At 45.4% G+C, this 12,532-nt stretch overlaps 1 protein-coding gene across 2 annotated transcripts; it reads left to right on the forward strand.

Moving 5' to 3' along the window:
* Positions 1–1,534: 1,534 nt before the first annotated feature.
* On the forward strand, positions 1,535–11,939 carry FSTL3 (follistatin like 3). Of its 2 annotated transcripts, none has more exons than XM_054980911.1 (5): positions 1,535–1,877; positions 7,559–7,747; positions 10,530–10,745; positions 10,985–11,212; positions 11,770–11,939. In XM_054980911.1, exons 1-5 carry the CDS (start codon positions 1,817–1,819, stop codon positions 11,820–11,822), a joined length of 747 nt encoding a protein of 248 aa, XP_054836886.1. In that variant the 5' UTR covers positions 1,535–1,816; the 3' UTR covers positions 11,823–11,939. The 2 variants fall into 2 exon arrangements, with proteins under 2 accessions (XP_054836886.1, XP_054836887.1); XM_054980912.1 differs by having other exon boundaries at positions 7,562–7,747.
* The last annotated feature ends 593 nt before the right edge of the window (positions 11,940–12,532 follow it).

Below are 12,532 nucleotides of genomic sequence, written 5' to 3' on the forward strand. Positions count from 1 at the left end.
CTTACCATTCGTGGCTGTCGTACGGCTAAGTGTGTTGGGTTGGGGAAAGCAATGGTGAACTACCCTGTAAAAACTTCACTGTGAGACTCTGCGGATCTCTCTCGACGCGCTATAGGACAGAAAGGTCTGGAGGGGGACGATCTACGGAGCCCCCTCTTTGGCGGTGCCAGGGGCAGGCGACCCCCCTGCCCCCCCTCGATCCGGCCCTGCACTACACCACTGACTGTATGGCATTTTATCCGCTACACTCTTCTGACAACTGACGTTCCTACTGAGCAAGTAAGTTCTCCCTACATTATGCACAGGAAGTCATGTGTGGAAATCATCTGCTTGCACAACAGCCATCATTTTAAAATGTTAAAAGTGCTTACAAGGGGTGGGTCAGCAGAACTGCTGGCAAGTGCACAACTGGAGCTGGCTGAATGGAGGTTTGATGACAGCTGCTGTACAAGCAGACCATTCCCAAGTGTGATTCCTGTGCATAATGTAGGGAGAACTTACTTGCCCAGCAGAAACATCAGTTGCCAGAAGAGTATAATGAGGTATGGTAATGAATGGTAAATGGATCCTTAGGGCATAAACATGGACTGTTTTGTAGCCCAGCTCTGTGCCTTCCCTGTCAAGGGCTCCATACAGAAAGGGGCCCCAGTGCACTGTGCAAAGGCACTTCTCTCAAGAAAGTGCAGCAGGACTCCCAGAGCAGGTGAACCTCCCTTGCCCAGAACACTGCTGGTTTGGGAGAAATGGACAGACTCGTGACATTTTGGGAAATTGTCAGGGCCAGACTAGGCATTAAACTGGTGTGGAAAGTTATTGGAACTGCTGGCAGCCAGGAGAAAATAGATGTCCCTCCTCTGCCACTGTAAGGGATGAGCTGGCTGATAAGATACCCATCGCCATTGGCATTGCTGGCCACGTTTGAGCACAGCAACTGGCCTTGAAGTACTATGGCCTGCCTTGGCCCTAGACCATTTTAACTATGAAAACTATTATGTAAGATTTTAATGTGTGTGAAAGCAGCTTCCACTCGCATTCCCTTTGTCCAGACAAATTTATTTACTTTTTTTTTTGCTAGCTCTGAGAAATGCATTAAGAAAAAAATTACATCTGCCCCAAATACAGGGGGGGGGGGCATTGGAGCCACGGCTGAACCAAATGGTCCTTGAGGAACAGTTTGGAAGTTAACACCTAATTCAACAGCCACAGTTATCATGGAGGCATATAGAAAAACATTCTGTTCCAAAAATTAGCCAGGGATGTCTGAGCTGCAGAAAAAGCAAATTGTTACGTCTGGGATGTAATTATCTTTTATTGACCCACATTGAGGAATGTTATGAAAAATGTAAAATAGTTGAAGAGAGAGGGAGACAGAATAGCTTGAAAGCACATGTTTGCCTTCAGGCCGGTCCCGGCGAGACGCCATGCCCTTCCCAGACATGTTACTGGCTGTCATTGAGACCGCCTACCCCGAGCTGGGATTCAGACCCCAAAAAGTACTTTATAGAGAAAGCGTGAAACTGAAGTGCTTTCTCTCTCTCTCTCTCTCTCTCTCTCTCACACACACACACACACACATATACACACACATGTATATGTGTGTGTATCTTCCCATGAAGATCACACCACCCAGAACAGGCAAAAGGCACTGAATGATTGTCAGGCTGTTCTGCCAGACAAGGATTTCTTTGTCAGCGCAGAAGGAGGTCTACAAGGGATCAGCAGAGATTAGAGGTGCACAGCCCAGCCTACCCCCACCCCTCTCCACGTTATCATTGGTTTTGAGTTATTCCTTTGGCTGTCTCTCCTGCCCTGCAGCATGAAAATCTGCCTAATATTTTTGAGCGTGCTCTGGTGTGCTGGAGGAGAAAGTCCAGAAGGTAAGTACGTGGGGGAGTAAATGCGCCCCCCACAGCATCCCAAGTAGGGCTTTTGTTGTTGTTGTTGTTGTTGTTAAAGTTTGGAACTGCAATGTAATGTGATTGTGACGTGTGTGCATTTTCTTCGTGTGCAAACACATGCTTTGTTGCTTGACCTTTCCCATGAAACTAGAAGTTCAGTGGGAGAAAATCCTCAGACCTGAGGTTTTGATAGCATTCAGTACTGAATTTTTGAATGGTGCAAATGTTCTTTTGGGAACTGCACAGTGTTTCCTGGAACTGCTCCTTTGGTGTCTGGTTGCCCAGTCCATTTGAAAGCATACTTTTAGGGGGAAGCAATTTCAATTCTGGTGGGTTATTAACAAAAAATGAAAAAGTCAATTATTTAAAGTAAAGTAAGAGACATTTCCCTCAAAATGTCTCCTCAATCTCAAAAAAGGAAGATTTCAAATAAGCAAATTCATTTAAATCTAATGAACTGAGTCTTTAAGTTTTGTAAGTCCAGATCTGTTTTTAACAACTTTTAAGTGGCAGACAGTGGTAAAAGACCAGATTGTAGTTTTCTGCAATTGGGGAAAGTCCTAGAATTTGGTTTACATGTAAGATTTGGCAGGTAATTGGCAGCACATGGCAGCTGGTAAAACAATATGGAGCATTGTAGTGTTGTAGTATCTGTGCAGTCATATGTCTGGGTTACAGAGGATTGAGTCCAGACTAAATTTTGCAAGGGAATAATGGAACTATCCTGCTTCCTCCCTCCCAATACAGCCCACTGATTTCCACTAAATGCTTCTCCTGGGGGACAGGGGACCCTAAGAAATGACATTAGGGGGGTCTGCATTGGGAAGGGGGAATAGGTGGAAATAGCCAACTTTATCTGGATCCAGTCCACAGTTTGTCCAAAGTATGCTTCATGCCCATCAATAAAACCAATAAGTGCAAGGGTGCATCATGCTTGATTTGGATGTGGCTGGGGCACATTACAAGGCAGAGAGGAACCCTCTAGCCCAGTTATTAATTGCTCTGAATGCATCAGGTGTGGCTGGATCCTAAAAGGTTCAAAGAGTCTAAACTCAGGATTCTGATCACAGGTGACTTCAGGCAGTTGATACATTTCAACCAAACAGGGCTGGAGTCAGTGAGCAGTATCTTCCCAAAAGCCTTTTTCTCTGGCCTGCCTTCTCAGTCTTAGAAGCCTCTTAAATCTTCAGCAAGTGCCAGCCAAGGGTCTCCTCTGTGAACTCTTCCTCTGCTGGGCCACCTGCCTGCTCCAGGCTGTCTTGACAGAGGGTAGAGGCAGCTCAGAGGAGGCTGCTAATTGCAGCTGTGCATGAATCACTGCTCCAGGCTGGGTTTTTTCTAAACCTCTACTCATGCTGAGACACAACGGGTAGGCCGAGAAATTCTGGCATACTCTGAATGGAGATTTCAGAGGGCAGAGAGGGAAGTCTAAGAATGAAATGTACCTGACATTTTAACTTTTTAAAGAAGTGTGCTTCACCAGTCAGAAGTCAAGGAAACATCGGCTCTAGCCTTTCCTCTCTGAAATCCAGATTGACTGCCCGCCTGGGCCAGCCCTTGGAGGGATTGCCCCATTCTTTTGAGCAGGCAGACAGGGGCCGTTTCCGCACGGCTTACCTGAACCCGGAACACTGCGCAACATGCCAGAAAAAACGCGGAAGATCGCATTTTCTTGCGCAAGTTTTGCACAATGTTGCACAACATCGCGCAAAACTCATGCGAGAAAACGCGATCTTCCGCGTTTTTTCCGGCATGTTGTGCAGCGTTCCGGGTTCAGGTAAGCTGTGCAGAAACAGCCAGGATAGGGATTAGTATCCCATTGGAGAATCATTCAGCACCAACCCAAGTATTGTTGAAGCTGTTGCTTCAGGCAGAAAAATTGGAGGCTATTTGAGGACTGGAAATTGTCAACTGTATATTATTATTTCAGTGCTGTAAACAGAAGGAATTGTATCTGAAGTTTGGAGAATGAGGTGCAGATTGTTTCTTACCCATTTGACATTTCAGAGCTTCAGTAAGCAACAGAATCCCATTTTCCTACCTTTTGTCTCCAAAGCCAGGCGGGCCCTTCAAAAGAGAGGCTCCTCTTTGAAGTCAGGGCTTAATCTTTCTAAAGAGCTGTGATCCCACTTGTGTGCTGTTGCACAATTCTTTCCCTTTGAAGGAAAGTCACAAGTGAGCCAGACCTGGTCTCCAGATGCGTTTCTGTACAAAGATTTCAGTTGCTCTTGGCTCTGAGATGCACATTTGCTTTGTTGGAAGATGGCCATTCTGGGATGCCTTGAGGCCAGGTGTTCCCTTTTTGCTCCCGTGTTTGGACGGTATAGAAGATTGGGGAGGGGGGAGGGGTAACAAGGGCAGTCAGACAAAGGAAGGCATTATTGTTAATTAATCATTTGATTAATTTTTTTAACTGATTACATTTTTTGGAATTTGAATGTAAACAAACCCTAAAACCACAAATACCAAGAATGCTCTGAAGTCTTGTGAAACTCCCCAAGGCAAGAACTCCAAATTTTTACTAAAAATTCCACTGAAAGCCAAATTTAGTCGCCACCCTTTTTGCCACAGATGTCTTTTTGAGATAATGACAGGAGGAGTGAGAAACGTCACTGGCCCAAGGTCCACCCAGCAGGTTTCCATAGCAGAGCAGGGATTTCATAATGTGCTTGGGCAGCTCACTGCCACATGATATCCGGAGCCACACAGCTCCATTAGCTAATATCAGTCACTTGGAACCTCCCTGTGCAGGGGCAGTATACACTGGCAACTTGTACAACAAGCCTTCAAAAGAGGAGTCTGCAACCTATGGCTCTAGAGTCAAATGTGGCTAAAAAAGAAAACAAAACCTGTACCTTAGTACAAATTAGATTAGCTACATGAAGGGAATGGCAGGCAAAGGTTTTTTATAGGAGTTTAAAGGGCTTCTAAGAGATCCTTAACCCAAGTGAGAACCATGTTCAGGTTCATGCCAGCATGTTAAAAAAATCACACAGGGTGCTGTGGTACATGACTAATGGCGAGACCTGGCAAGGGTGGCTTCCTAACACCATACTTGCAACATCCATTCTTTGAGCCATGGAAACTTTATGGATGTCTGTGATCACTAATGCCAATTATGAATTAACGTATCAAAATTAACATATTCCTAATAAAAATAGATTTTCTTACCCTGGCTTTTTGTTGAATTCTGTTTTGATGTAGTCTGGCTCAAAAAGTTTGCCGAGTCCTGCTTCAGAATTTTGTGAATCAGAAATGCCAAAAACAGCTCATCACCTTTGTAGGGGCTCAATAAACATCTTCTGGCATGCCATATATTGGTTTAACATGGTGTTGAAAATAAATGTCAGCAAATTATGGGAAAAGACGATTATCCAGCACCTGGCTGCCAGCCAGCCAGCTATGGCCAGTAGATTGTGCATGATATATCACAAGATTCCAGACCTTGCTTTGCTTAATATTGAGGAAATGGGTATTGTGCTAATGAAAAGGTTACAATCAGTGGGTCAGAGCTGCACCATTGGGAGAGAAATCTGCATTTCCCTCAGCCCCACCAACCCCTCCACTAAACCCAATACAAGCCACTTGGGAAAGTAAAAAAATTTAGGAGTGTCTGGCTTGCCGAGACGGAAATTGCTGAGGAATCACTCATGAGAAATGAGCGATTAATTCATGAGATTAAGGAACAAACAGCCTTTTGATTTGGGTGCCAGCTGGCTGGCTGCTTTGCTGGGCGACTGTCTCGGATAGCCTTTGGGGGGAAATCATGCCTTTCCATATGGGAGGAAAATTGATCAAAAGCCCCAGACAGACCTCACACGGTCTCCCCACCCCACTCCACCCATCCCCCAGTTCTACTCCTTACGCAGTTTGTTTCAACCTGATTATCATTGTTCTGGAACCAAACAAGGCCTCTCTGTTAAAGCTTAGATATGCCTGAGTTTGAACTTAGGCTTAGCACGACTAAAGCAGAGAACCTCTTTTAAAATAGTAAAGAGTCCAGTAACACCTTTAAGACTAACCAACTTTATTGTAGCATAAGCTTTTGAGAACCATGACTCTCTTCGTTAGATCTGATAAAGAGAGCTGTGGTTCTCAAAAGCTTATGCTACAATAAAGCTGGTTAGACTTAAAGGTGTTACTGGACTCTTTACTATTTTGCAACTACAAACTAACACAGCTAACTGCTCTGGATCTTTCTTTTAAGACTTCAGCCCTGGACTCTAGGCTGAGAGATCTCAGCAGGGCTTGATCCAGAGACCTCAATGGCTGTGATCTAATCTAGTGAGCTACATACTCAGAATCTTTAGGCACAGAAGGGAAGCGGGTTACACGCCTTCAACCCTTCTGGATGTTCAAAACTGGGCATTGCAAAAGCCTTCTGCCCCATGTCCACATTTCAGACATCCAGCTTATCCACTCCAGAAACTGGCCTCCAGGACTCTGGTTGGGGAACACTCACTCGGAGTGGGAACGGGCGTGGCATGCCCATGACAGGCCTTCTTGTTGTGTTCAGAAGGGCTTTGCTCCCTGACTTGATACTTCAGGCTGGTCAGCAGTTCTGTTTTCAGTCTTAGACTGGTATTGGGCTACAAGCTTAATTTCTAGCCAGGCCGCTTTACCCTGAATAGCCAGACCATTTAGCGTTTGTCCCCTATATTCAAGAGCAGTAGTAGGATAAGTTTCATCCAACTTCAGCTCCCTCCAAAGAATTTGGAGAAATCATTTGGGTTCCGATTCTGGTACATTTCTATCCTGCCCTTCTTCCACGGTGCCCAGAGCAGTGTTTATGGTTCTCCTTTTTCCTGGTTTATCCTCATGACCACCTCTTGAAGTAGGTAAGGCTGACAGAAAGTGACCTAGGCCCTTAAAGGGACAGCCCACTCACCGATTGTTGGCGTTTTTTCCCCTTGACTCCAGATGTCTCCGTTTTCAAAACAGTTGCAGGCTGTTTGGCTTCCATTTTTTCAGCGCCTTTTTGGGGACTGTGGAAAAGTGTTCCCAGAAAAGGTGCCAGAAAAAACAGAAGTCAAACAGCCTGCAATCGTTTTGAAAATGGAGACGTTTGGAGTCAAGGGGGGGGGGGGGAAATGCCAGCATTCAGTGAGTGGGCTGTCCCTTTAAGGGCGTGTGGAAATGGCCCCAGTGAGCTTCTTAGCAGAGTGGGGATTTGAATCCAACTCTCCCAGTTGAATCCAACTACACTTCACTGGGGAAAGGCCACCTAAACTGGATAAAATCATGTATAGAAGTTGCTCCGAGTTCTTTGTCTACATATTTGCAGCTTATATAGATTGTGCTCCATAAATGTTGCTCATGAATCCAGATGAAAGGAGACTTTCAGTTAAGACATTGCTCAAGGGCTGCTTGCTGCTGATTTCTACTTTAAAAACATGGACTTACGGTCTCTGTGTGTACTTTTAACTTGTTGGCAAGTAAAAGAGCCTTGCTGGATCAGCCAAAAGGATCTGAACAATATCCCGGGGGAAGCCCGCAAGCAGGCATCAAGACACTCTCAACCCACCATGGCTGGCACCTCTTTTTCATGGATCGTTGTTAAACATCTAGTCTGTCATTCACCACATTTTATGGCAGAGACATTCTTTGGGTTGTATGTGCATTTTATATAGCTGATGGCTCTTCTCCTACCTTCCTCCCAGCAGGTGGGATCTGCTGGCTACAGCAGGGACGAGAGGCAAAGTGCACCATGATCCTCCAGACTGGAGTCACCTGGGAGGAGTGCTGTGCCAATGGTAACACAGATATGGCGTGGTCTAACTCCTCACATCCAGACAACAAAATCAGTCTTCTCCGGATCTTGGGCCTTGTGACCTGCCACCCTTGCAAAGGTAAAGGCCTTGATTCATGCACAGATGTTGTAATGGGACCTTGATCTGTCCTGCAATGCAGCAATACTCCTAGAATTGCATTGCACGGATTGAAATTCATATGCAAGATACTCTTGGGTACCAGCTGGAACACACAACCTTACTGCACCCGAGCAAGTCTGGGTTTGCTCATTATTTGGATAGGAAACCTCCATGTGTATGGCAGAAAATACTCACTCTTTCACTACTGTAATCTTATCAGACTTAAAGAACCCCCCCCCCCCCGCCCTTAACATCAAAATGACCTTTTAAGAATCATCTGGCATCCGTTTTGGCTGAAATTCTCCCAGACACAAGGGAGGCCCATATGTCTCTGCTGCCACAAGGGTATTTGTTGCTTGCACCTCGCCCCCACCCCCTTCTGAACTTGGCAAGACGTTCTTTGCTCCAGGGTGACCCCCAACACAGTAGAACTGTCTGTCTCATTCCTCTTGTCCTCTTCTGCAGCCAAAAGGGTATTCTCCCCCCTCCTCTGACAGCCTCTTTGCTGACTTGTTGCCCGTTCTTGTTTTTGCGTCATGGAAGCTTGATGCGAAACAGGAGATGCTATTGTTTGATAAAGCCTTCTTGCAGGCTCTCTTAAAAAACACCCCCACCTCTTTGCAGCAAATCACATCTTGCCTTTTGCACACACAAACAGAGCTGCCCCTACTAATTTGAGTCACTTGTTTTTCCTGTTAAGCTTCAGTCCCATCACACTGAGTTGCTCTACACAAGACATCTTACACAGGGATGCTCAAGCGACTTACTTTCTGTGTGGTCTTATATTCAAGTGTACTCTGTCTCCCAAGCAGTGCATGTGTATCCACAATGGGAGAACGAGTGTAAGATCTTTCGCTTGCGCATCCCCTGGTAAGATGTCTAGTGTAGAGAGACTCTTTGAAACTGTGTAATTTGCTAATGTTTCCTGGGTTCTCTGATATATCACAACTGGTTCCGTGATGCAGTGGCTATCAAACGTCCATCCCTTTGCATGTCAGTCATGATTACTGATGAACACTCCATACATATATACATACATGGAACAGTGGTGCAGTGCAGAGAAGCCACACTGGCAAGCTTTTTTGAAGTTCACAGACTCCCTGGGTCGGATTTTTTTCTTATTTTTTTTAAAGAAAATTTTGAAGTGTACACTGCTATGTGATTGTGATGCCTGTGCATTTTCCTTGCAACACATGCACTGTTGCTTAGAGTCCCATTCCGTGGCAATCAGAAAATCCTTCGCACTGGGAAACACAGAACTCATGAAGGCAAGTGACATATCCAAGCTTCACGTCGCAAGCAAAACTTTATTTGGAGGGATATTGAAAAACACCTTAGGGAATAATAGCAAAACAAAAAATATAGATGCCAGGAACAGAAACCAACTTCATGTTTCTTTGCCCCATTAAGGTCCCTGTTAAGAAAGCTGTAATGGGTATTTTTGGGCATCAGTACACTTAGCATGCCATTTGAAAGTAACTGGTTGAGGCTCATGGAGGGTGGAACTTGAAACTGTCTGTCACACCTGCCCACTTGGAAGCCATCCCAATTTCTCCACAATCTTTTCCAAAACATTGCAGTGACCAAGCTTGGAAAAGTCACAGAAAGGCCAGGAGTTGCCCAAATGGACACCTATGCTGTGAGGGAAAGGGTGGGTGGAATCTGCCTCCCAGCAGCAGTGATCCCACAGCACCCTGAGTGGAAAGGCTCGAGGCCTCAGTCAGGTGCCACAGACGTGGGATTGTTCATGATGGGCATGAACTCAGCTTCATGCCTTGATCTGCTATTGAAGACTTTGTGGTTTTGGAATCCTTCAGTCAAACTTCAATTGTCTATGATGTCCAGATGAAGAAATGTGGGAGTTTGATTCTTCTAGATTAAGATGGAAGAAACTCCAGTTTGCCCAGATGCCTGTGTTCACAAACCATGGAAAACTGGAACTTGATAAAAGTCTTCTGAAATGAGGAAGTTCATAGTTCTGCCCCATGAGCCAAAGGGAGGGTTAGGGTGTAACCCTGCTAATAAGTTGCCTTCATGCCTATCTTGAACAAATAGATTTGTTTATCATATCAGCAGGTACACACAGAAATTCCCTTTCTAAAAGCTGCACTCTTCAGAGGAAAACTGATAACGGCAGAGGAGCTTCAGTGTGAAAAAACCCAAATATCCTCAGAAGACAACTTGAGACCCAGGGCCGGAAATCTTTTGTTAGGTTTGGGCTATTTTTGAAGGGAAAATGGAAAAATCTTTGAGTTTTTTCACCTGGGTGAGGGGAGAGGTCAAAGAAAATTGTTTGAAGTTTGATGAAATTCCAACTCTTTTATTTAATTCATATCTTGCTGTATGGTATGGGCTCAGAGCAGTTTAGGGTGGTTGGTTCCAACACAAATTCTTAAATTGCAACAGGAATCATAATCTAGTAAGAAATTAGGTAGATATATAGGCCATCCCATATATGGCTGAGCTGCCATTTTTCTTGCATATCGGCGAGGTTGCTACTAGCCGAAGACTTGCTTCAGAGAAGGATGTGCTCAATCTCACAATGGGGTGGAGAGTGTCCCAGAATGACAAGTGCTGGAATGGGTGCTACTAAGGAGGCTTTTTCTGCATGGCCCATACATAATATCTTCAAGTCCTGTATTCCATTCCTTGATCACCAGAACTGAGCCCTGGATATTGAACTTAAGCCCTGTCTGTGAGCATGTTAGCCCTGGTGGGTGTGTTAGCCCTGGTGAATTCCTCAGTTGTGTTTTCTTCCCAGAGTCTTGTGAAGGCGTGGACTGTGGAGCTGGAAAAGTCTGCAAAATGAAATATGGGCGCCCTCACTGCGCATGCGCCCCAGATTGCTCCAACCTACCTAGGAAACTGCAAGTGTGTGGATCAGATGGCTTCACCTACCGTGATGAGTGCGAACTTCAGACAGCCAAGTGCAGGGGGCACCCTGACCTGGAAGTGATGTACCAAGGGCAATGCAAAAGTAAGCAGGACTCTACATTCCCTTGGCCACTAGTCCATAATAAGCAGCCTGTTTCACAGCAGAGTGGAGATCAGAACACACCTCTCCTCCATATCAGTCAATCCCTCTAGATGTACCATGCTGCACCATATCTCCCATGCAGCAAAAATGCAATCTCATTCCATTATTTAATTTGCTTTGCTGCATTGTTAGGTGTACCACACGATCTCAGTTTCTCTGTTGGCGGCTTCCTCCCACAGAATCTTGCTCCAGTGTTGTGTGCCCTGGAACTCACACTTGTGTTGTGGACCAGACGGGAAGTGCCCACTGCGTGATGTGCAGAGCCATCCCCTGCCCTGACCCCACCAGCCTAGACCATGCTATCTGTGGTAACAACAACATCACCTATCCCTCCACGTGCCACCTACGGCGTGCAACATGCTTTCTTGGGCGGTCCATTGGGGTCAGACATTATGGAAGCTGTGCAGGTACATTTTGTCATGTCTAAAGAGACTGAGCTGCTGGTAGGAAAGACTGGGGAACAGCAAAGATCCCTGCCAATAAAATGGTTGACAGTTACTTGCATTGCTGGTCTAGTGGTGATGAATATGGGCTATGAGCAGGTCAAGAATCAGCACAGCCAGGAGCTTGTTGGGTGTTGCTTACGCAAGCCACTGAGGGCCACACAAGACATGCTCCCCAGACCCAACTTGAGTTCCCTGCAGCCACACAGCACTTTTGGGGAAGGGCCCTTGAAAAATAAATGACCTCAGAGTGCCCCCTAGAGGGGAGGAGGGGATCTTTTATTTTATTTATTATCACAGTTTAGGCATTCCTGGGTTAAGATACAAGCCTGTAGGGTGGACAGCTATTTTCCTGAACAAAAACTAGAGGCATGGTTGCTCACCACCAAAATGTGGGCAATAAACTATTTGGGAGCTGGAATCTGTCTCCCCACACCCTTCCCTTCTGTCAAGCGTGTTGACAGAACTGTATGTATAATTTTAAAAAGCATTTACCTGCTTATTTTTTTCTCCTCTTCCAGCCTTGAACAAGTACTTGCTGGACACAGATGATGAAGAAGAGAACTACATATAATCCTGCTTTCTATTTCATCCAGTTCCCGCCGTGCAGGGAGGGGCATTATATGTAATATTGTACAGAACGCATATACCTGATATTTATTGACCAAAAGAAAATACTTATTTATGTAAATAGAGATATAGCTTTCGTGATGTAACCTAGATATTTTTATCCTGATTATCCTTTTTTTATTTTGGGGGGGTAGTTTCCCAAATGGAAACTGTACTATGGAGCAGAGGAAAACAAAGGCTGCTGTTTTAGAAGCTCCTTCAAATCAGTTCCCTCTGCCGATTGCTCTGTCAGACTCAGTGTGCCTCGTGTAGGAGAGAACAAAAGATACCCCCCCCCCACGAGCAGGCCACTCAAGTCGCTCATCACAGCCAAGAAGCCTGATACGGAAGATTTTAGGGTCAAGCTAGACATGCAGGTTTTTAAAGAGTTGGATCTGGGTTTCTGCAGCCACATAGCAGGTTTGGGGAAAGGCTTTTAAAAATAAAGGAGAGCCGTGTCCCAGGATCAAAATAGCACGATCCTGAGCTTCCTAGGACTTTTTGTGTCCTTTGCCCTCTTTACTCCTTACAGACCGTCTTGTCCCATGGCCTGTACAAATGCTTTCTCTGCATCACAGCTAACACACGCTGTGCACACAGAATGTGCACAAAAAGATTAGCATCCTGCAGCCGCCAGATGCACACACAGTGAGTGGAATATTCATGCTTTACAGG

This window comes from Eublepharis macularius, chromosome 5 (assembly GCF_028583425.1).
Source record: "Eublepharis macularius isolate TG4126 chromosome 5, MPM_Emac_v1.0, whole genome shotgun sequence".
Taxonomy (NCBI): Eukaryota; Metazoa; Chordata; class Lepidosauria; order Squamata; family Eublepharidae; genus Eublepharis; species Eublepharis macularius.